Source organism: Colius striatus, chromosome 1 (assembly GCF_028858725.1).
Source record: "Colius striatus isolate bColStr4 chromosome 1, bColStr4.1.hap1, whole genome shotgun sequence".
Classification (NCBI taxonomy): domain Eukaryota; kingdom Metazoa; phylum Chordata; class Aves; order Coliiformes; family Coliidae; genus Colius; species Colius striatus.
The window spans coordinates 192,767,996-192,793,768 of record NC_084759.1 but is presented as its reverse complement, the minus strand read 5'-3'; the positions used below and the strand labels follow the sequence as shown (position 1 = coordinate 192,793,768).

Below are 25,773 nucleotides of genomic sequence, written 5' to 3'. Positions count from 1 at the left end.
GAAAACCCAAAGGGCATCTCTAGGTCCTGAAAGTGTTCATATGTGAGTGAGGTCCTCCATGTGTTCCAAGGTTAATATTTTTGCCTATGGATATTTTTACATTAGTTGACAAAATCCTCTGTCTGTCCTTGTCAAGCTGAATCTGAATGTAGCCAACTGTTCTGTTCAGTTCTCACAGCACATTTTTGTTATAAGTGTCTAAGAGCATGCTGTGTCAGGCATGGGATTATTGGTCCTAGTTTTGCAAAATTTACCATATATGCTTTTAAAACAACAGCAGTTAATCGTGAGCATTGGTAGATACCACAGACATAATTGTTTTCAGCAGTTACAACATATCCTTTAAAAATATTTCCTTATTCAAATATAATCCTTCCTATTGTCTCTTGTCCTCAGTGTAGCTTTTGGGTGCAGGAATCGTCAGGATCTCTGTTTTTTAGTCCTTGTCACTCTTCACCTGCCTTTCTCAACTTTTAGATCATTGGTCCAGGTAGTTTGTTGGTTGGTAGTTTATTGTCTCTGATCTGCTGCTACCACAGATATCCAGCCTTTGCAAAGCTTTCAGAGAAATCGTACATCAAAATAACTATTCCATCAAAACTGAACCACATCTGGAAAGATGGTTGAATTCATCAGTGTTTTATTTCAAAAGGGATCATGGATAAGTCGTTCCAGTGGTACCAAAATGTCATATGTTAATATTTAAGGAATAATGATAATGTCATTGTCATTTTACTTTCCTTTTCTCCTATTCTTCTCTCAACGTTGACCTGACTTGGGATTAAGCAATCAGAAACATTGTCACCATAAATTGCTTCTCATGCTAAAAGAGCACAAATAGGCTAACCTCAGAACACAACAGAAATTATTGGAGTGGCAAAAGGTAAACAATAGTACACATGTAAACTTGTCTGATTCATTTATACCCACAGCCTGTCTGCAGCACAGGTGGGCACACATCACTGAGATGGTAGAAGTTTTCCTTTATTTTTTGTCCTTTCGCTTCCCAAATCTAATTACCTAAGTAGCAGGAGTCATCTTAACAGTTGTTAGTGACCTAAGATACAGAATCTACTACATCTTCTTGTCCATCTTACCTTGTTCCAAAATTACCAAAAGGAAAAACTTTTGTTAATTTTGGAATTAATGTCTTATTCTCTCTAGGAGACTCTGAATGTAAATTTGGAAAGAGAAATTTCTCCAAATAATTATATTTTAAATGTTGAATTCAAAATATATTTATTTTCTTTGGGGTTTTTTTTGTTGTTGGCACACATTGCATACATGCTTTAAGAGATTTCTTTTCTGTGATTGCTATGGTAAAAAGCAGCCCTCAGTCCTTTTACTTAAAACCCATGAACTGCAATTAACTGTTTAATGTTGTAACATACAACAGCTCTAGTAACACCTTAACAGCTTTGAGCATGATACTCCATCATCTCAACAGATGGTGATTTTTGGCATTCTGTGTTTTCAGTTTATTCTTCTCCTTTATAATCCTTGCCATTCTATCTTTTGAAAAATGCTTCTGGACTAACTTAATTGCAATTTGTTTATACTGAAGCATTCCTCAGATCTCTTTGTATTTCTGTTAAAGATGACCCATACATGAAAAGAAATGTTTGGACATGTATTCCTGGCAGCAATTAAAAAAGCAGATTTTAAGTACCTTGAGAATCTGTTTCTTCTCATCTGTAACCAAAAATACAGTCTTGAAATTCCCTCAGTATACTACAGGAGCCCTACACCTCAACAGGGAAGGAGATATAATTGATTCTTTTGTGAAGAAAGAGCAACCCTGAGCAGTTTGAATTAAATAAGACTTATCAAATGTAACTTGTTTTACCAAAGAGTGTTCCCTTTATTATTATTTCTACAGAACTAGACCAATGAATTTTGCTCTTTGTTTTAAAGATTTATATCTCATATAAATATCTTTTAAGATGGTTTTTCAATCATATTTAGAAAAAAGTTGACTTTGTCCAGATGTTACCAAGTGCAAGATTGTCTGCTGAAGCTGATTTTCAGCTGCTCTCCCTCTTTCTCCCATAAAATACACTTGTATTCCATTTCTTTTATTTTTTTTTTCAGTTAGAAATGGATTCTTTGGATTAAAAATCAGGACTGTTCTTCAATTTGCTTCTTGAAGGGATTTTCTATTTTAAGCAAGCAGGACAGTTCAGATGTGTAGCTCTGCAATATAGGACTAGGTAAACTTTTTAAAATTATTATTAGCTGCAGCAGCAGCATTAACATTTCTTCTGCTTTAGGAAAAGAAAATACCAGGGAAAAAGGAAAAGAACATTTTTTTTTCCCCAGAATCATAACAAGAGAGGATTGGCTGATTCCCCAGAAGGCTGTGCTGTCATTCAGCAGGATCTTGACTGGCTTGAGAGTTGGGCAGAGAGGAACCTCATGAGGTTCAACAAGGACAAGTGCAGAGTCCTGCATCTAAGAAGGAACAACCCCATGCACCAGTACAGGCTGGGGGTCGAACTGCTGAAGAGCAGCTCTGCAGAGAGAGACCTGGGAGTCCTGATTGATAATAAACTAAACATGAGCCAGCAATGTGCCCTCGTGGCCAAGAAGGCCAATGGCATCCTGGAGTGCATCAAGAAGAGTGTGGCCAGCAGGTCAAGGGAGGTTCTTCTTCCTCTCTACTCTGCCCTGGTGAGGCCTCATCTGGAGTCCTGTGTCCAGTTCTGGGCTTCTTGGCTCAAGAGGGACAGGGAAGTGCTGGAGAGAGTCCAGTGCAGGGCCACCAAGATGATCAGGGGACTGGAGCATCTTCCTTATGAGGAAAGGCTGTGGGAACTGGGGCTGCTTAGTCTAGAGAAGAGGAGACTGAGGGGGGATCTCATTAATATTTATAAGTATATGGATGTCAAGAGGTTGGGCCATCCCTTTTTACTATTGTATCTAGTGACAGGACAAGGGGTAGTAGGATGAAGCTGGAACACAAAAAGTTCCATTTAAACATAAGAAAGACTATTTTACTGTGAGGATGAGGGAGCCCTGGCACAGGGTGCCCAGTGAGGGTTGTGGATTCTCCTTCTCTGGAGGTCTTCAAGACCCACCTGGACATGTTCCTATGTGACCTGATCTAGGTGACCCTGCTTCTGCAGGGGAGTTGGACTAGATGATCTCTAAAGGTCCCTTCCAAGCCTACTATTCTGTGATTCTATGATTATATGATAATTTTACAGTTTTGTGTTTTAAAATATGAATGTCTCATTCACAGCTTTTTCCTGGCTGTTTCCAGGTTTCCATGATTGTTATTTATTCAGTGCTGGTAGTGTGCTTGACATTGTGTAAATATAGAAAGAGGTATTCACATGGACTATCTGCCAGGATTTCCCAATTGTTGGTGGCAGTGTTAGCCTCTTGGAGCAAAAGCTTGAGACTTTTTTTGAAATGGAGATGCTTATCCATCCTGCCAACATGCAGCTTCATAGATATGACTGTGGGAAACACTGCTCAAGGGTGCCCAACAAGGCTTTGGAAGGATGGATCCAGTGGAGTTTAATTAGGACAATAGAAGCACGTGGTAACTCTGACTGATTAAACCTTTAAGACCAGTCATGATAAATTCAAAAGCTGTAAACATTTTAGTGAAAGCTAACTGTGAAGGATCAGTCACCCTGATTTGACACCTCCAGAAGAAGAAAAAACACTGTTTGCCTTTAAACATCCTGTGTCTTCTGTTAAGTCTGTGAACTCTTTTGTAACTTATCTGTAGAACCTACTGACAGGCTGTGTGCTTAATTCACCTGGACAGTGATATTGGCATCTCTTAAGTTGTTGTTGCCATTGACAGACCATTTGTTGCCAGACTGACATCTGCCACTAGCTTTATAAGAAACAATATATTCCAAATAGTAGTGCAGTGGAAGGCTTTTGTCAAGGATTAGCTTCTCAGGTTAGCAGCATTCGATACCCTGCCTCCCTCCCCCCTCACAAAATAATAGTCTAAAGGAGAGAATTGTTTGTCTTTTTATAAGAAAAGAGTTACCTTATTTGGATTTCCTCTTCAATGAAGGCACAGCAAAATCATTCTAGAAGATGGGATGTTTGGTGACTGTTTCTTGACTTTATACATGAAAGAGCAGGAGGTTTGCTGTTTGTTGTTTCACAAATGAAGAGTTTTTCCCTCACAGCCACTTAAAAAAATAACAAACTGCCCTAAATCACACAAAAACATCCAACATGGAGGGAAAAGGTGGAATGCAAATGCTTATCCTTGTTTTCTCCCTGGCTAGGATGAGCATTTCATTATCTTATCCTTTCAGATATACCAGCGGAATGAATGGATGATGACAATAAGCTTATATCTGTATCTGAGATGGTAATACCACCCATCCAAACTAACACTCGAAGGCCTTCATTAGGGTGACACAAATAAAAAGCCCCATGTCTAGAAATGAGCACATCTGCCAGCTATAGTACAGAAATAGCCAAGCCAAAAAGACTTGTAGAAGAATAAACAAACCCCTGAAGGATTTGAAAGCTGAAGTCAAACGTGTTGAGCTCAATTCAGAATTGTGAGGAAAGTTAAAAAGGGGATACATAAAATCTAATGTATAAATTACAATTCCTGTATTAGTCATAGTTATTATATTCCAAATTTTGTTTGGAAAAGCAAAAGGAGTGCTCAGACTCCCTTGCCTCTTCACCCTCCCAAAAAAGACTTCCATTTTTTTGCAAGCAGTTTTTCACACTGAGCAAAATGCCTGGTTTACATTGAGAGGAAAAGTTTAATTAATCCTCATTTTACAAATCCTCCACAATATTTATTCAAAAGATTGGCAAATTCCAGGAAGTTCACCCATCTCTGAAAGAGAAGTTTTGTAAACAAATCTGGCAACAAATATATTTCAACAGCAGCAGCCCTGATAATCTGTCAAGAAATAGTTTGTTTCTGACACTTGAATTCTTTTTTCTTAAGAATAGAAAGTAATTTACTACAAACAAGGCATTTAGATGGGACATGGTGACTGCCCCTCTGATATTTCACAGAGCATTTAATTCAACAGAGAAAGCTAATAGTATAATGTTTAGCACTTAAAAAAAAATAAACCAAACAGAAGCAAGGCTGAATTTCTCTACTCAGGAAACAACAATGTTAGAGATTTCAAGATCTGTAAAACCCATTTATGGTATATCCTGCAACCTGAACTAGCACTACTCCACATCCTCTGGACACAAATTAAGAGAGTGTTTGGGGCTGTGGTTCCACAGGTACTTTCTTGCCCAGAGCCCATATTTCTTGGACATTTGTTCCTAGCCGTGAGTCATCCATTCACTCAGGTCTCACCCAGCATCAGTTTGTGGATCCAATTCCCTATGTGACAACATCAACAGTTGTGTGGGTACGTTAGCCTGGAGTAGCACAGGATGAGATGAAACAGCTGAGTGGACTATATTAGCTTAGGCTGGTTTTGTCAAGAATTTCTTGTGTCCAGAAAAATGGTATATGGAAGGCAACAGTCTCAGAAGTTTGCAAATATCAGTAAAGCAAAATGGCTAAAACCCTCTGTCTGCCATTAGTGTCGCTTGAAACAAAAGATACCTATGTGCTGTTGTTGAATATGCATGGACATTACCTTTGTTGGCATTCAGACCAGCCATCCAACTGGACTGCTGTGTGTGTGAACATTTTGAAGCGTCCACCTCTTGATGAGTAAGAACATTTGGTACATTATCTCATCGCTGCCCCTTAGCATAGGAAAACAATTTGTGAATCTAATTTTTGTCATATGTTCATAAAGCTATGCCTGTCCTGGGGTGAGAGCTCAGCTGGTGCAAATGTCAGGAGAGCCATGGCAGTTTGTACCAGCATCTGTGTGTCCATCCTTCCTGTCACTTCCCCAACTCCTTCAAACCTAAATGGCTCATCCAGATCCCAGTGAAGTCAGTGAGAGTTTTCTCTCTGTGCTGGATCCAGCTGTAGGCAGCTATGCAGCTTCTTAAGTACGGCAATTAAGATACTGAGCTAATGTTAGTAATCCTCTCCTGCCTGCCTTGAACACTCAAACTGTCTGAACCAGCCTTGATCTCAGGCAAAAGCCTGAGGAAATCAGTTAGGTTTGTGTTGCATCTGAAAGGTCAGTCCATGTCCCAATGGACTAAGCGCTATGGGGGAACTCCAGAATTTTCAGCCAGCTTCTTGGTATTTATTTTTGGAAGCTGTTAGCTTAAAATTTTTTTTAGCTAATCTTACTCATGGGGAACAGAGACAATAAGAGTGAGAGTTTTGGAAAGTCATATCTATAGGTGCTTTAAAATGTGTTTATAAATCTACCATCCTTGCTTTTCAAGTTCCTTTTTAGGTGGAATTTTAATTCAACATTGTTTTTGAACACTCAGGACTGTGCACATACTCCTTTTATAAAACCGCATGTAAGGACTTTGCTAAATGAACCTCTCTTTAAAGCAAAGAAAATATCCCTAAAAAATCCTGGCAGAGTTTGAAATCAGTAACTTTATACACTATGACTATCGTGAGGCATTTTATTTCCAAAATAATTCTACGTTTGTGGGAACTTGTGACACACATTTTTTCAGCATACCTAAAATCAACGTAGAGGAGGAATAAATCCCCTGTAAGGATTGATGTTTGATGACATGAGGCAATGCATTTTAAAAAATAGAAACAAATGGATTTTGAAGCCTCTGGCTTAATTAGGATTCATACTATTTAGGAGAAAATGAAGTGGAAGGTGTCTCAAATATTCTAACCCTTCTCAGGCTGAAAAATGATATTCTTTTACATTATTGACTCTGATTACCTCTGTGATTTTATCTTTTTCTTTTAGTGAGTAGAAATAGTGGGAAAGTCACAACCACAAACAATAACGTGGCAAGGTACTGGTGGGACATTTAAATAATTTCATGTCAACACGTATAAACATTACGTTGCCAGCTTGAAAATCCAGACATTGTTTGCAGCTGGAAGATTTGATTGCTAAATTGATTTTGATTTTCAAATTGCTTTTGAAAATCAACCACTGGTTTGAATCTGCTCCAGATGGGCAATGACTGAAAATTGTTATAATCTGGCATATATTTGATAGCATAGATAAATGAGTTGATGGCCTCATTAAAAGTATCTCAAACATATGCACCAATTAAAAAATCCCTCATCTCTGGCTCAGCAGGATCTTGGCTGAGGCAAGATGAACTGCTCTATCACCCCAAAGGGCTCTTTCTGGCATGGCAACAGAAGGAAGCTCACAATAGTGTTGCACACAGAGGTGAATATAAAATATGTTCTGGTCCAGTGTGCCTGCCCACCAGTGAGTGCAGTATGGTGCAGGCCAGTACTTCTTTCCACTGTGGTCAGAGTGAACTCCTGTCTGTGTTCCCCCGTGTGAATGAAAATCACACAACTGAGATCATGAGTTTTAGGAGTCTGAAAGTGGTATTTATTTTTCCACCAACAGGTCACCAAAATTATTGCCTACCTGGAAGAAAAATAGTATAGAGAGACAGGTACTAGGGCTTGGCGGAGTCTGCATGTCAGAGGTAGCCATTTCAAACACCCTTTATTGTCACTGAGGAGAAAGATGTTTCAAAACTACAGTGCTTCCCATCCTAAAGGCAATGGCTGAAACTGGCCACAGCAGCAAGCTAGTAGTGCTGCTTTTTTTTTTCCAAAATAAGCCTAAGCAGACTATATAACATCAACATATGCAAGTCTGTTTTAGTTGGTTCAAGGTAGGTAAGATAAATCCCACTCTCAACAGCATCCCGTCGTTCTGACTGCTACTTGCTGAAGCACTGTGAGAGTGCTTTTGCACTTTTTTCACAACCTCTGATCAGGGTCTGTCCTCCAAAGCCTTGTAACTCAGTTCCCACAACAAACTGTCATATTTTGAAAGGAGAAAATGTACCCTGCTTGGCAAAGATGCTGACCACAAGGATATCCCTGGCACATAATGTCTCTGATTTTTAGTAGGCTTGGTAACAATTGCCCACGTGGATTCAATGACTCTTTTCTGTTTAGACAGATGGATTTCTGTGTGGCACTAGATGGCAATATTCCCTCAGCTCCAGCAGTGGTCAGGGGAGCCATACACAACAAAGGGACGTATTCTGATCTTGTTTCCCTGTTATCACCCATGTAGCTCATAGTATGACAGCCAGGTTTGCTGTGACTGAGGTCAGTCTGTGCTGCAGTGGTTTTGGTTTTTTAATTCTCTCTACACATTCACCCACCTACCTTTACAGCTTCACAATCCTCTAGCAAAACATTTGGCTTTACTATGTGGGGTCATCTGCTTCACTAAGGAAAAACTCCTGTGGCCTCAGGATGTTCCATGATCTCAATGCTCAGATCCCAAGGCAAGAAGTATCTGCATCCAGAGTATTGCACTGCTTTCCTGCTGCCTTTTGCACACTGATGTGATGGCAGACTTAGTCAAGTCATTACTCAGATATGATGTTGTCTCATGTCACTTGTAAGTGGCTTATTTTTTGTGCTTGTGTTTGCTCTCAGAAAAAACAACCATAATCGAAACTCAACACAGTAAAAAAAACCCCTATTCCTATGTCTGTACCCAGATGAATTTGGCCTTATCTCTGTGATATTTCTAAAGGTTTTCTCTAGTCACAGAGCTTACTGGCAGCGAGGAACAGAGCCCATGATAAGTATTGCATCTGTTGCCTTTGTGTGGTTAAGATTTTGTTTGCTTTCAGACCACTTTATTCAGGCCCAAATCTATTGAAATCATTCCTTTCAAAATCAGACTTGTGATTGATATTTGTGAGACGAGAGTCATAATAATTGTTTTCCAATAGCCTAGATGAAAGGGTAGTGCTGGCCATATGTAGAAAGATTCCAAGGCTGCTTTAGTCAATGTCTGTTCCAGGCAAGATATCAAGACTGAAACTCAAATTATTGTAAAGAAGTTGGGTTTTTTTCTGTTCCTTTAGTATCATAGGAGCACCCAAGCCTCCTCTCCAAGCCAATGCCAACCACTTCTCATTCACCCTACCACACAAACTTTTTTTCCAACTTATAAACCTCCATCTGTGCTGCTACAACTGTTCTGTCACATGCTTCTTGAAGGTCCCCAAACCACATCCACTGCCTTCCTCATCCTCTTATTGCATATCTCCATGTTCTCAGATCAGGACCTATCTTCATATGCCCCATCTTTTCCTTTCTCCCACTCTTCAACTTTTGTAGTAAAGATCCAGCCTTTTCTCCACCATTTCTCTTCACTGTCTCATACTTCACATTCTCATCTTCAATCCTCTGCATCACAAGTCTCTTGTCGTGTCTCCATTAGCTGAGTAAAACATGATTCCACTCTATTGGGTATTTCTAAGTACGAGAATAGAGCAGAGACAGCAACAGTACACCAAATTCTCAGGCAGTCTAAGGCTTCTGCATGCTGTCTGATTCATGGTAGCGGTAGGACTGTGCTATCACCAATCAGCTGATGGGTTTGATAGGAACAGAAGCTCCCAGGAACACCAGAAGCACAGAGCTCTAAGCTGTCACCTTGCAATTATTTAAGGTCCCACATAAAAGAGTATTATTCTCTTTCAGATATTTGAGGCTAACAGCCAGACTGCAGCTTATACTGTGAAACAAATGGAGAAGAGTGAAATGTCCCTTACTACTCCCTTACACATCTATATGCCAGGTACAGCTGCAGAGGAGGGCAGAAAACACATTTTCCTCAGGAAAACACTATGCTAGCAGTTTTATGCAGTATTTATCTTTCCTTCATTTGCTTTGCCATTCCAATACCTGGAGGAGAACATCCTCTCCCAGCTATGGGCTGCCATGGGGCAACAGTCTGCTGAGGAGAAATGAGTCAATTCAGCACCCTTTAGGGCTTGAGGCAAAACCCAGTCCTGGAGCAAGAGGGTACAGATCAGGGGAAAGCAGAATCAAGTATAAAGCAAGAAGCTGAGACACAGATTTGCTATTGTTTTGTGCTACTTCTGATTAAAAAAAAACAAGAAGCCCATAGGACAATAGAGAGCTACTTCTGACCAGTGTCTTAGGGGAAGCAGCCATTGAGAGGGACTGGAAGCAAGCAAAGATGGCTATAATACTGTGACAACTCAGGACCCTGGCACTGGTCACTCCCCAACACAGCCTTGGCAGCCCAAACAAAACTACAGTGTATCCAGGGCTACATGTCCTTCTCTCATCACACATTCCTTCTCTGGTCCCCTCGAGAGCCACAGAGCCCAGCTGACGATCTCAAATTTTGCCAAATCATAAACAAACAAAATTTCACACTGTTAGAAAGTAGTGAATTATTCTCTCTCCTCCTGTTCAAAGGATGGAGAAACTTAGATGTAAAAAGCATTCTATCTCTAAGTGCAACTCCACCACCCCGTGCCAGCCAAGCATTCCCTGTTAATTGCATGCTGCCTCGGTTTTTTTCCCCAAAGCCAACAGAAAATATTTTATTTGTGCTAAAATGCAAGGTTGCTTTTGCAAAATATAATCAAATCCCTTTTGCTGATAAAACAGATAAGATGTAGTATGTTTAATGATGCAAAGGCCTATTTAAGTAATTCTTGGTGACATATGAAAATGCTTGACTGAGTGAAATGCATCATGCTGTGTACATAGAAACCTCATAGTTTCTGTACCCGTATTTACCCAGAGCATTCTTTATTGTTGCGTTTGCATCATTTGCTGTTTCACATCTTTGTTTGTATATTTACCAACCAGCTCAGGTGGCCAAGCAATTGCAATAACAGACAAACTTGTCATCTGCAGTAAACACTGTATTGTGAGTGTCACATGGGTTCAGGCTCTCATTCAATATTCAGTAAACTCAGAAAGATGACTTCATTTACCTCAGCATATTTTTCACTGAATCTTTACTTGCACTCTAACTTTTTTTCCAAGACAAATCACAGGATTAAAATTCAAGTGACATAGTTTGCTGGTGTGGACAAGCAACATAATTTCTCACAGATATTGAATGTTCTACATCACCACACACTTTCAATCTCAAACCATGAAATGTGAAGTATTTGTTGATAACATCTGCTTTTGCTCAGGTGAATTAACATTGAAGCTTGTGTTTCACTGACCTTCATGTTGTTAATGCAGAAGAAAATGGAATATTTTTTTAAGCAGCAACAGAATTTCTTAAATAGAAAAACATTTGGCAACAATATGCTTTTTACAGTGATGCTGTCTTACAGTTGGCTTTTCTGGACTTTCTGTGTGGCCTTGTAGAAGCTGCTTCACCTCTTTGTAGGGAGGATTCAAGTATGTTTGGAGCTTTCTTGAACTGACTTCCTTATAATCATCTGTCTGCCTCAGGACACATTTGTCAAGATGGAGTGGGGAGAATGGGAGGGATCAGAACAATCTCTCCTGTGTTAATGCCTTATATACTCCCAGTCTGTCTTTGTGGCAAAAGACAGACTCTCGGGATTCCTTCTTCTCTGGGAAATGGTTTCATCCCTTGGCAGCATAAATGCTGGAGCAATGGCAGAACTTGTTTTTAGCACTGGCAACTACAATGTTTTTACACTTCTGTGCATGCTCACACAGATTTCAGGCTGTTTTTTACTTAAACCTGGATCACAAAAAAAGCTCTTGGTGTGATTGAGTCACTTCTTATTAACAGACACTTCAAGTTAATTATCAAGGATTTGACTAGTGGGTTTATGTGTCTATAGGTCCATGCTAGAAAATAGATGGTCCACATATCTGTCTGGGATTTCTTTACATAATTGCATGAGTTACTAACCACGCTAAACTGGGATCACCTTAGGAGAAGTTAAAGTAGCCTGGGTAGTACTCATGACTTTTAGTTTGCTCTTGTCACTCACAAATGGTAGAGGGAGCTTTTAGCTGAGAAATCAAGTGAAATGGTGCATAAGTTTTTGGTGTAGGATGCCAAGGTACTATTTTAATTTTTTAGTAAGGATTACCAAGGTAGTGGATGGAGAAACTGTACTGATTAAGGAGAAAATAAAACCTGACAGTCTAGGTAATATAATTAATGAAATAACAATAAAAAACTCTTGAACTGAGACTCAGTCAGGCGTGTGAAAATTCTCCTTAGGCCGCTCAATTTTTGGTGAGCAATTACCAAAGTAAGAGCAAAATGTCTCCTATCCTGTGACCTGGCTGAGCAGAAGAATTCCACTACTCTTGCTGGAATAGCCATTAATGGGAAAATTATGTCTTGAATCTCTGATGCATTTGAAAGTGAGAGAATGTTTATTTCCTATTGACAGACTAGAAGTCAATTGAGAATTAAATGCATAGAAAAAAGATGAATATCTTGAACCTGTATATTTTGTGATGCAAGTAGTCTGCTTCCTGAGGACAGGCTTGCACCTCAAGTTCTGCTCTGTCCCACCCAATATCCCTCACTTTTCGTGTTCTTTCTCTCTGCATCCCAATCTAAGACTAGTGGGGTCTCACACTCCCACCTGCTGGTCTTTCCCCTGGAACCAAGATTTTTCAATTTCTTGAAAGATATGACATCTTCCTCACATTTTCCACTTTACCTGATAATCCAGAAGACATTTTTTCAGAAGTGCATTTCCTCCACACTGCTCTAAAATGCCCAGATTTCTCATAACATTGAAAACAAAAGAATGATTAAACCTCTAGCTTTTTCCTTGACCTCTTCATTTTCTTCAATTCATTTTTTTCTCCCTGTTTTTGCCTGCAAACTCCCTGGTTGTGTTCTTGCTTGCACTGCCATGATCCCTCTTCATCTAGCTGTTTTATAATCCCAGGGATGTCATTGCTGATCTTCCTGCAGTGGCAGAGATACTGTTGCCAGCCTTACCAGGGAATTTCTGCTCCTTGCCTTCTCCTAACTCACCTGTTCCTAACCAGCTTTATCTATGATGATATGCATGTACTTATTTTTCCTTGACTTTAGACCCGTTAAAGGCTCTTGTTCAACTCCAGCTGCTTTTTCACTTTGTTCTCCACAACCTGGTAGGATGAATCAGAGAAGCACGGAAGTCCACTCCTCAGAGGAATATAAGAAGGATCTAAGGGAAGTACTGATTGATACTGGCAGCGACGGAAGGAATGAGCCAGAATCTTTTCCATTCATGCTCGCTCCACCCATGTGAACTGCTCTCTACACTCTCCTCCCTCATTGTGTGCTACACTTGGCTCTCCTCTGTCTCCCTGGTCACCTCTACCGTCTCTTCTCACAACATACTTGAACAATGAGGCTTAACACTGACTACTTCAAAGTGCTGCAGATATATTTAGAGACAAAACAGAAATTAACTACTCCGTAGGCATTCACATAGGACCTGAAAAAATTACCTGTTGCACTTCCAGGTGAAGCTGGGGAAAGGCTGGCATTTATTTCAAACACATGTATATTCTAGGTGCTTTTGCCATGTGGTGTCATCTATCACAAGTTGTGCAGAGGAAAATCTTGTTTATATATATGGACACTGAACTCTTGCTGAAAGAAGGTCTATGTAGGTTCTTAGATGAAGGAAGAGAAAAACAAAGAAGTTGGAAAAATTATTTATAGAAGAAAATCCCAATCACACAGACCCACATCAACCCTGCAAAAAACCCCAGGCTAAGAAGTAAGAGAAAGAAAATAAAGGACAAATATTGTGACCTCTGATTCCTGGAGAAGGCTTGGCTGTTCAGAGGATAGGATAAAGACAGCCCTATCAATCAAGCTAGATACTAAAATCTAAACATGTGTCTGAAAGATTGGCTACTTTAAAATTTAGCCCAGATGTTTCTATGGTTCTTTCAAGATTAAAAGAAACAGCAGTATAATGGGATAGATTATATATCGCAACTAAAAGGAACAAAGCTAGCAGCAGTTTTACAGTGTTCTGATAATTACTAAAAGAACACAAGCTTATTGTACAAGCCTGGTTCATGCCTGTGCACACAGACCTCATCTTTGTGAGATCAGAAGCTTCTTTGTGGACCCAGGAAATGCATATGAAGTGCTGGGCAATGATCTGGGACATAAAGGGATGGGCAAGACTTTTTGCCAATATAAATACATTTACATTAACATCTTATCAGCATAACTAGGTCATTTGAGGGTGAGGTTTTCCATATATTTTTTACATTAAGCCTAGACACGCATTTCCTGGGGCAATTGAAGATTAGCTTCCTCAGTACTACAGGTTGATGCAGAGTGCTCCCAGATGATATAGTGTGGCCACATTTGCTTTAAACCCAGACTGCATCTGGACTTGGCAAGGCCCTGGAAGCACTTTAAAACAGATGCAGATCAACCATCACATCAATGTTTCTTATGATTCCTCAAACCAGTATCAGATATGTAGGTAAGGCTCAGCTCCAATCAGTAGGTTTTACTGATGCATCTTTCCCAGTTTCACGATATCAGCAGAATCCTCCAGAGCACATGTGTAATGATAGATTAAGGCATGCCTGCAGCAAGCATAGGCGATGCCTGCCCCAGCATTAAACTAGCTGTTCATGTTCAGCATGTTCAATTAATGTGCTCATACTGCACAAAACCCGGGAGCACAAAACAGACTGTTTCAAACTACCATTGGCTTTCACTGTGACAGCTACAGAGCACCACTCAGAACCATCTAGAGATGCTAGCTTAGCTCACAAATCAGCCTGGTTTCTCCAGAGCTGTGTTAAATCTGAATCCCTAAATTATACCTCTTAGCAGAGCTGTTAAGGTTGTGTGGAGGTGTTTGAGAATCAAATAGACAAATCCCTGACCAACCTGATGTAATTATCCCTGCTTTGAGCAGCGTGGTTGACTAGATGACCTCCAGAGGTACCTTCCAACATAAATTCTATGAATTGATGCTGACACACCTATATGGAGCCAGGGTGCTTTGCCTAGTGCTCCATGCTGTCCCCCATGCAGCTGCAGCAAAGCTAACTTCATTGTGTACATGCACTGCAGTCTCACCTCTAGGTATACAGTGTGTGGTCTGAGTAATTCTCTGATTGCCAGAGAAATGAGAAAGCTTGAAATTCTTGGTTTAAGTAAAAAAGCACAAGTATTTGATCCTGGTGTGTGAAGAGAGCACCTCATTTAGCAGCGTGATGAAAGTAGCATGGTATTTCCAGATTTAGAGCATATTAGGTTCTTTTCATAATGCTTTGATTAATAAGATGATTGCAGTGAAAGATGATTGCCTTTCCAAGTGTGGCCCAGTCTGTGGATGGGGTGTCAGCAAGGAGCAGTTAGCTGACAAGCAAACAAGCTGACAATGTTTAGAAACTCCCTTAGAGACACAGGTTCTTTGTTTCATGTCTCACTCCACAACATGACAAAGAGGAAGAATTTAGGTGGAGCTGATGTAAACTAGGGAAAACATGCCACAGTCTCTTTAGTTTTGGTCCTGGGAACATGAAGGACAGGGTCATAAAGACAATGAAGAGCATGTTCCTTCTCCTCATTTTTCTGGGAGTAGTATCTGGTAAGAACATGATTTCATTTTGCTGCTAAAATTAGAACACTGTTGGCTGTTATACTTTCTCTTGGGAGCTTTATAATAGATATTTAGGGATCAGACACGGATGGAAAAGATCAAGTAACAATTATTTTTCTACTGAAATAGATTGAGCTCTGTGGTTACAGCATTATAATGAAAGAAATGTCTCCTTGCTAAGACACTTTGCTGGATGAGACACTTCATTTTCAATAGCCTTTGCTGAGTGTGACAGTGTTAGAGTGGGAAAGGAGGTCAGCTCTCCAAGAAACAATATCTATTGTTAATGCTCCAGTATTCTGCTTTCATATATTGGTAATGTTTCTCTTTGATGAAGTAAAACAAGCAACCAGACAGGACCAAAGTGGAAAACACTTGTGGAGAATATTACTAGGGTAATATCACTATCTTTGCCCCGTGTTAAAACATGGGAGATATGCCAATATGAATATGTGCATGTTAGCAACTGAAAATAGACCTTTAAACTGCAGTCTGTGTGGCTCTTAGAGCACTTGGTCTTGCTTGTGGTATGCTAGCTGCTCAGGTAGGGTCACTGCTCTCAAGAAACTGAAAGAATTCTGCCAGCCCTCAGGAACTTGACAGCATCTGGTGATTTTCCTGATGTCTCCAAAATCTGGTGGTTTTCCTGATGTCTCCAAAACTGCCCTCAGGACACAACATGTGAATTGCAGCTTTCCTTGAAAAACAGTGATTTCTAACCTGCATGGCTGTAGAGAGAGAAAAGCTTGAATGTGTAAGACAAGCACACTGTAAAGGCTGACAAATCAGAGATAAATAAGACTTAAATACACATATGCTTCTCAAAGACAGTCTCATGATTGCTTTGTCTTAGACCTGGCATTTGTCAATGTTTGGTAATTCTGATAAATAATGCACTAAATTGCTCCAGGCTTGTTTTGCTCTCCAAAGTAAGGAGGTAAGCAAGGGCTGGTGAATATGGAAGGAGGGTTTTTGCAAAATCAGTTGGAGGAAAAAGCCATTTAGTTGTGGTACTGAAAATTTCAGTTAAAAATAAAGAGCAAGAAGTAAGAACTTGTGATTTAGAAAGACAAATCTGAATAAACAGTCAATGAAACTTTTAGAGATAATATAAAAATAAAAACCCTTTTGTACATTTCCAAATGCTATAAATAATTTAATTGATTTTATGAATGGTTTCCATTAATGAGCTGTGGCTTGAACTGTGGCTTGCTAAGGGAACTGGATCATCAGGTACCATCCACAGGAGATTATAGTCAAAGTTCAACTCCCCTTATGGAAATCTATCCCCAAAAGCCCCCCTCAGTCCAGTCTCATTTGCTAGGCAATTTCTGTTGATGATGTTTTGCAGAACCTGTAAGAACATTGATAAAATCTCAGTCCTTCACTGAGTCCTACTTCCACTGACAGAAATTAGTAACAGCTGAGCTGAACTCAGTCCTACCAGAGTAGCAGTGTGACTTGTTCAGATTAACTTACAGGCAGATCCCAACTCTGTGTCTCCCAGGTTGTGGTGGTTTGGTCCTGACTGGAGGCCAAGTTCCCCTCCACACCAGTCTATCAACCCTCTCCTCAGCAAGTCAGGGAGGGGAGAAAATAAGGTGGGAGTCTCGTGAGTTGAGATAAAAGCAGTTTAATAAGGAAAAAAAACAAAGCCATGCGTATGAGAAGCAAAGCAAAGCACATAAAGCTGTTACTCTCTACTTCCCATCAGCAGTGATGTCTGGCCACTTTCTGAGAAGCAGGACTGTGGTACGCATAATAGTTGCTTTGGAAGGCCAAAATGAATCACACCCCCCTTCCTGCTCCTCTCCTTGAGTTTATATTACTGAGCTGACGTCATATGATATGGAATATCTCCTTGGTCAGCCTGGGTCAGCTGTCCTGGCCATAGTCCCTCCCAAGATCGTGCCCATCCACAGCTATCAGTGAAGATGGGGGAAGGAATGCTGGAGGGACAGCCCTGATGCTGTGAGAGCAGTAGCCACAACACTGATGTGCTATCAATACATACTTTTTAGTTACCAAGAGAAGACACAGCACTACAAGAGCTACTGTGGAAAATCACCACCCACTACACAGGTCCCAGCCTGTACCTCACCCACCTGCAGAGCATCTCCAAGGCCTTTTTCTCCATAAATGCCAGAGTAACCCCAGATGGATCAGTGACCCATGGTCCTGCTGTATCTAGAGTGTGAGACCATGGGGACCTTCATACAGCTGTCAAGAGGTTCTAGGCAAGTGCCTCAGCTCTGCCTCTTACTAATGAGACCCTGTTCTTGGAAAGGGTCTTCCCAGAGGCAGACTCTCCCACCACAGCCTAGTCTGGCTGGTTACATGAACAACATCCCCTCTGCTCTCTCCTTCTCCTCCCCTCAATGCAGTGAGGTTGCAAGACAAAGAACTGGAGGTGTCTGATGGAGCCATGTTGCTCTAAGAAATGCTCCAGGAAACACTGCAAGGACAAGTGCCTCCTGGAGTGGCATGAAGGGAGACCACAGGACTCCACGCTTTCTCTTGTGGACTCATCTACTTCCACTACTTTTGCTTCTTGTGTAGCAAAGGCAGTGGCATCCTGAATCTTCTCTGATCCTATGGGAAACAGTTATTTGAGAGGCCAGTAATGGGAGCAATGTCTGTCACACTAAAATCATGTGTGAGCTATTCCCTAAATGCTCCAAAATTTTTCTAGGGATGTATGGAAACAACATTTTTTGATAGTCTGGGGAAAAAGTCACTAAGGCTTCTTGCAATGTCATTGGAAAGCATTGGAGCTGAACTCTCCCCCTCTAGATTAAAGAGCCTGCTGCCATTACAGGAATGGCTGTTAGAATGACTCTTTGGTAGCTGATGTGGGTCACCCTTTCTGAGCCACATGAGAAGGTGCAAAGGCTAATGGTTCTGTCTCACTCTACAGAGGGGTTGCAAAGCAGGGCTACATTCCCAAGCTCCTGGCTGAGCCTGAGCATCCAAGCAGAAACATGTTGCAGCCCTGATGGCCTCAGACTAGTTCCCACATCAGCTTTTCACCTTGCAGCTGCCCAGTAAAAATAAAGACACTGTGGAGCTTTTGCTACAGTAATTGCTGGTGTATGAGCAGCCTTGCCAGGCTCTTGAGTGAGCAGTATCTGCTTCCCTCTTGGCACACAGTGTGTAGGAAGTTTGACTGAACATACCCAGCTATCTTGGCAAGAGTTTTGAACAAGTCAGTGAAGCTCTCCTGAGCAACAGTCAGCCCTGTCATATTCTTGTGTTGAGGTACATTGCCAGTTTGGGGAAGTGAAGTTACTAAGATGTTGTTTCAGGACATGCCTGAAAAGCTGTCCTGATTTACATTTCCTAGACACTCTTGATGAGATAAACACAACAGGCCTTTGTTAAAATAACAAAAAATAGAAACTAGATTGACAGAGCAAGCAAAGATTTTGGTTTGGGAAGTCCAGAGGTCTGGCTGAGAAGCAAGGCACTCATGAAAAGCTATTGAGTCTGTGCTGCTTCCAGGCAGTTTTGAGCCATAGGATGGTTTTGTGGGCATGTATCTCCTCCAAGGAGGGGAGTTGCTCTTACATGCTCAAAGCAGAAGCCACAACAGCACAATCCCCAGAAATAATGCACATTCACTTTACATAAGAAGAGTTAAAGTGGAGGAAATGGACACCACACATGGTGTGATTCAAAAAAAGAGATTGCTTCTTTAACATCCAGGTCTGTGTGATTTTAAGGTGGTTGGTGTACACAGGGGTGTGAAATGAAACATGCTTGGTTTCTTTGTTCCTCTATAATAGCATTTCCAAAGGCAAAGGATGCAGTAACAACTGCCGCTCTAGATGACAAGAGTATAGTGCTGAATTACAGAAAAGATTGATTCTTTTGCCATTAGCACTGAGTTTGCTACTGTGTGGTGCTACCATTCATAAGCAAGAGGAGAATCAGGCCATTTTGTGCTCATTAATGGCAGCTCTTGGCACAAGCTGTGTGCTCCTGCTAGCCTAAGATTCCCAGAAGTAATTTTGTATTCATTTTCATCTTGCAGGAAGAAGAACCCAGTTGCTTAAGGGCTTACCTGAAACAAGTACTGTTGAAGAAAATGCAGCAGCTGGTGTTTTAGTTTGTACCTTTAATGTAACAGTTTCTCCATTGTCTTCTCAAGGAGTTGCAATACTTCCTACCATAATAAATTCAAATCCACTTACAGAGGCTTTCAACATTGAACCAAAAGGAGATTTCCAATATAGGGTGAGTTTTACATTTAGCTTGAGTAGCATTCAGCCATGTGGGCTGATGTTTCCTGGATTACTGAGCACTGACAGCACACAGTGTCTCTCTCATCTTTTAATCAGAAAAGAGTTGCAAATGTAGACAGTGGTAGTATTTGGGCATGTTGTAATAGATATACGACAAATGAATAGCAATAATGATTATCATAGAATCGTAGAGTGGTAGGGGTTGGAAGGGACCTTTAGAGATCATCTAGTCCAACCCCCCTGCAGAAGCAGGGTCACCTAGATCAGGTCACACAGGAACGTGTCCAGGTGGGTTTTGAAGACTTCCAGAGAAGGAGACTCCACATCCTCCCTGGGCAGCCTGTGCCAGGGCTCCCTCATCTGAACAGTGAAATAGTTTTTTCTTGTGTTTAAATGGAACCTTTTGTGTTCCAGCTTCATCCCATTACCCCTTGTCCTGTCATGACACACAATAGATGATGATTTTTAATTGCATCCAGGCAAAAAACACCTATCACAATAATTCAACTTATTATGTGATGGGAAAAAATATGTTTGGTTTTTTTTTTAATAAGACTTGAAGACCTACAGAATCTTCTTCTGTTTTGAGAATTTGTCCATAGTGTTTCAAGTTCATTTATATAAAGCCACTATGAGTTTAAAGTAGCTTAGCTAAAGCATATGCAGCTTCTGTTCGGCCATGCTCACCTAGAATTAAAATGAATTTGACTCACTTTCAAAGTAAAGTAAGCTGAGTCAGATCAAAGTAATACTTAATTCTGAACTAAGGCTGTGACACATGAAGAAGTTATCTGGAGTTAAGAAGTTATCACACTTCCACACATCTGTGATCTATCTATATCTATCACATGGTCTCTTCCTATGGCAGATACAAAGCAATTTCTCTTACTTCAGGATACTTTTAATTGCTGGATAAATTAGCAAGTATTAGGTCACATTTGTCACTGGTAATGAGTGTTAAGATGCACGATAACTTGTCATCCTGTTGTAACTCACTCATATGTCTGAGCCTGAAGAGTGTCTTTAAAAGATACAGATAGACACTGAATTAAATTCTAAAATGTCCTCTCCAAAGGAGGTTGTAGTGCGGTGGGGGTCAGTCTCTTCTCCTGTGGTGAGTGATATGACAGGAGGAAATGACCTCAAGTTGTGCCAGGGGAGGTTTACATTGGATATTAGGAAGGACTTTTTCAATGAGAGGGCTGTTAGACACTTGAACAGGCTGCCCGGGGAGGTGGGGGACTTCACCTCCCAGGGAGGAGTCACCATCCCTGGAGATGTGTAGATGAGGTGCTGAGGGACATTGTTTAGTGATGGGCTTGGTAGTGTGAGGTTAGTAGTTGGACCTGATGATCTTAAAGGTCTTTTCCAACCAAAGCAATTCCTCGACTCTATAACTTGAAAAAATTTCCTGAGCACTTCCAAGGATGTTCAGGTTTTCACAGAAACTGATATAAGGGCTCTTGTTCTCTTTATTGGTTTTTCTGGAGGTAAATATGTGGGAGATAAGACTGTGACCCATGTAGTTGTGGCTCATTGATCAAACCCGCTGCAGGGAGCTGCTGCTATTCCCATGCTCCTACCTCCCATCAGAGCACAAAGCTTAGCTGTGCTGACTGTGCTGGTTCTTTAGCTGTTCTTCAGCCAGATCAGTGACTCTGCTGACAGAGAATTCATAATATGGAATTCCATTCCTAGGTTGTATTTTAGCATTTTGAATTAAAGTTACCCTTTCTGCTGCAAAACATAGTTCTTTTTTATACCTGCTTGCTCCTATCTCATGCCATCTCCATGCTGTGCAGCACAAGCATTTTATATTGCTGCTTGTTGAGTGTGACAAGAAAATAATCTGGATTAAAAGAACACTGCAAATAGATAAAAAGTCTCCTCTTGAATTTTTTTTTCATGACAGGGATGATGGAGAAATTCTTGTCCTGACACAATGCAGAGAGCAACAGAGGGACAAAAATAAATGGCCAAGAAAGGTGTAGGCTGGAGGTTGCTTTTTCCAAAGTGACAGTTTATATTAATTTCATACCACAACTCCATTACCAGAGTGGCCTGTGAGCCTTTGTATATCTTGCTTGAACTGTAGATGTTTCAGCGTTTCCTAACTCACTGTGACAAAAGTGTTGGGCTGGTAAATATCAGTGATGAGAAAATCATAAAGAAAGCTACACACAAATTGTGAAAGTCAGCAGCTGAGTACTCATTACAAGCCATAAGACAAAGATAAATACTCAAGTATTGTTAGTTTCTTTATTTGATAAACATTGCTACTTTAATTATTAGTGCTATGTTGTAGCAGATCTGTACAATATTTAGCTAAAGTGATGTGACCCAAAATGAGATACCTCAGCTCTAGTACTAAATCTTTGCTAAGATTTAGAAAAAGGCAGTATTTCAAGTATGAATTATGGGATTTGCAGATTAGTTCGGTACTTGTTAGCACAGGCTTCTCTGTATTTATGAAGCACGTTTAGTTCTGTGGCAGCAAACCCAGGCAACACCGTATTTCTTGATGCATTTTGAGATTTCTGAGAAAATCAGTTTGTGAGAGCTAAGCTCTGCCCATTCCTCCTTGCATTACTCTTTGTTGAAGGATTCCATGGGCAGATGTATTGAATGCATGAGAACATACTGCTGCCTAAAACTAACTTAATACTGTTAGTGATGCTTCCTCTGCATCCTGAGAGAGTAGAGGGGAGCAAAGAGCACTGAAATTCTCAAGTGGAATGAAGAGCAGACAGTTATGGGAGTGACTCTAAACTCCCTTTCACAAAGTCTGCAGCTGCTTCAATCACATACAATGGCTTCCTTTCTCAGTAAGCATTGCTCCTACCTGGAGGAGAGGTGAACTGTGGCTCGCAGCCTATGTCAGTGGCAAGTTGTTCTCAAAAGTAACCTTGAAAGAGAACATCTAGATTCACATTTTCACTTTAAAAATCTCTGTAAAGGAGGATAGAAGATGTGTATTTAGGTAGTCTGTCTGTAGTTACACCACCAGTGAAAATACTTGGCTGTGAACTAGATAGATAATCCCCAGAGCATGTAATTTTTGCTTAGAATTGGACAGTTTCTCATTTTGAATTCATTGTAACTATTTACTGTATTTAGAACTCCAGAAAACATTCATTTTGGAGAGCAACTCCAAATGTGTGTTAGAAGCTTTTGTAGAATGTTTTTTTCTGAGTTAGCATCACCTTTATGGGAAACTTCTATTTGTGCAATGTAGGAGAGAAGGAGACCATCCAGGACACAGTTGTTTTCTCCTGCAGTGTTGTAATGACAAGATGCACAAAGTTCCAGAGAGCAGCTGTTTTACATACCAGATGGCATAAAACATTTCTACTTCTATTCACCCTTCTCCAGCTGTCTTGGTTAATTGGCTCTGTTTTGGCTTCTAACTCCTAATTGTGCTGACATCTCTTTTGTATTTGTCCTCTTGCCATGGCATCTCATCTAAAATCAAGGATTTACTTCATTGTTCTCCTTCTGCATCCTCTTCATGCTCCTTCGTTTTGCAGTGTTGTAAATACACTGAAACACTCCATGTCACACACACTTGTGAACTCCAGCTCTTCTCCAGTTCCACAGCACTTACTACTCTGTTCAGGCTTCACAGTTTTTTAGCTACACAGTCACTTTTTCCTTTCTTGTCCAAGAAAGGAAAGACTTTGTTTCTTTATTAGCTTTAGGAGTGAAGACTGAGGCACACAACTTTCAGCATCTTGCTGTTGCTCTAGACTCATCCTAAATCCAAATTGTATGTATTTAATGCTTTTTTCATGGAATGTCGGTCTTGTGATTGTACATATTCTGTGTTGAGGCAATATGCAGAGCTGTAAGCCTTTAAAAAACCCCAAAACCTAGAGCAAATGTTAGCCTTATCAATTTTGCAACACTTGGCCTATGTTACTTTTTAATTAGTTCAATGTTTTAAACATCTCTTATACAGTGTGCTCGTCCAACTCCCTTCTTCCTGTGGTTTCTCTGAAGTCTTCTCCCTGACACAGCTTATACAAGGAAGGGACTGGTACCTGATACACTATATGATCTCCTGTCCCCATACTCCTTATTGCAAGCAAAATTCTTCACCTACATGCACCTGACTCACAGAAATAATGAAGCTGACCTTTTGTCCTGCAGGTCCTCCTGCCAGTTTTCAGTTTCATCACACCTCAACTGTTCCTGGAGATCAGTGTGAAAAGGTGAATGCTTGGCGTAGACAGATAAAGTCCTGACCTTGAAGGCTAAGCATTGCCTGTGAGGCATGACAGCTCCTTCAGGCTTTCTCCTCTTCAAACTGGCTCCTACACAAGAGGCCTTTGAGATGCTCCATGAAGTCACAACATTTTGGTCTTTCTGCTCTGTTTTTCTCACATTTCTGACACTGACAAGAAATGTTCCCGCAAGTAGAAGTTGATCTAAAATGCTCACAGCTTACTGATGGAAATTGTGCCTGTACTTGTTTTCCCTTGTACAGACTGTAACGTATTTCTCTTGTATCACATGCTAATCATGTTCCTATGTGACCTGATCTAGGTGAACCTGCTTCAGCGGGGGGGTTGGACTAGATGATCTCTAAAGGTCCCTTCCAACTCCTACCATTCTGTGATTCTATGATTCTAATAATAGAATTTTTCTTTCCAGGTTGTTACCACTGGAAACCCGGTCCTTGATTATGAAACTATGCCAAAGAGCATTCCCTTACAGATTTTTGTTGAAGATACAACTGGGAGAACAGACCTTAACACACTGACTGTCCGAATAACAGATAAAAATGAACGTCCTGTATTTCAAGGAAATATGGCAACACAAAGTAAGATAATGGTGGTATTTGAAAAAAAACAATACTTGAAAAGATTACATCAGATTAAAAAACGCTATAGCTGCACACAGTGACTGTAGCTAAAGTGGTCTAAGCATTTTACTTTAGGAAAACAAAGGAGGAACAAGACAGTTTTTATCAGAGCTTAAATTTACACAAGTATTCAGGGTGCTTCATCTCTGGAAATGCCCTTTTAGTTTTCTTGAAGCTTTGGCCAAAGATGATTCATTCTGAAGCACATGAAGAATTAAAAGGTAAAACCAAAGTTTTTCATACAAATAAACATATATGTTCTCTTTTTTAAATGATATGAATACCTACCTAGAGGTATGTATTAGAAACTTGAAGTTTTGTGGGGATATAATTATTGACTATGGGTACATGTTCCAGTTTGTTGCAAACTGGACAATTTTGGAGAGGCAAGATAAACTGCAATAAGTGCATATTGTGTATGTGCAAGAATTTCTGAGAGGAAAATTATAAAAACATTGCTCTGCCAGTGTTTCATACCTGCATATTGCATTTGTACCTGTGCATGAGAAGTTCAGTGGAAAATCATTTTGAAGAGTCAGATGTCAGAGAATGTGATCTGCGGTGGTGTAAACAGAGAGGCAGAGTTCTGGCTCCTGCTTGGAGCAGACAGTGTTAATCAAGTTTACTTTCAGACCACTGGCAAGGGTGCAATGGGGAGGAGTGTGCAGTAGCCTTAGGAAGCAGGCTGGAGTGTCTGCACCCTGACTGTCCTCCATGCAGGCTTTGCATGCCATTCAGTACCTAACACACATGAAAACAGCATCAATAAAAACAACAGAAAATAATTTTCCTATTCTATGAGCAATCTTATCTTGTTCATTTACTAAAGAGAAGGACCTGAAAAAAATTACCATGAGGTGAAAAATTATAGTGATGTATTTATTATGTGTTCACACACAGACAGAACAGTTCTGGTAGTGAGTAAAACTATGCCCTTATTATTTCATGAGGTGCTGAGAGCCTGTTTGAAGTCTTTATATTCTAGCAGCACTGTCCAGAAGAGCATTCCATAATTCAATATCAAACTGTGATCTGTTTGTGGCAGGTATTTGGAGCTGCCTGCTAAACCCTCCCAGATCTGGACTGGCAGGAGCGTTATTCAGGCTGTGACCCATGGCCCTTGGAGCAGCCAGCAGCGCAGCGTGGCTGTAGCCTTGACTTCTGCCCCCCGCAGAAGAACAGGCCTTGTCTGCCTGGACAGGTTCACACCAGGCCTTCTCATATCCAGCCCGCTTCACA

At 40.6% G+C, this 25,773-nt stretch overlaps 1 protein-coding gene across 1 annotated transcript in view; it reads left to right on the top strand.

Annotated features, from left to right (window-relative positions):
* Nucleotides 1-15,344: 15,344 nt before the first annotated feature.
* The window catches only part of CDHR3 (cadherin related family member 3), a 41,171-nt gene continuing 30,742 nt past the window's right edge, over nucleotides 15,345-25,773 (top strand). The window contains exons 1-3 of the mRNA XM_062020216.1: nucleotides 15,345-15,414; nucleotides 19,460-19,662; nucleotides 24,324-24,492. Coding sequence (XP_061876200.1) covers nucleotides 15,345-15,414; nucleotides 19,460-19,662; nucleotides 24,324-24,492 — 442 coding nt within the window. The remainder of the gene's footprint in view (nucleotides 15,415-19,459; nucleotides 19,663-24,323; nucleotides 24,493-25,773) is intronic.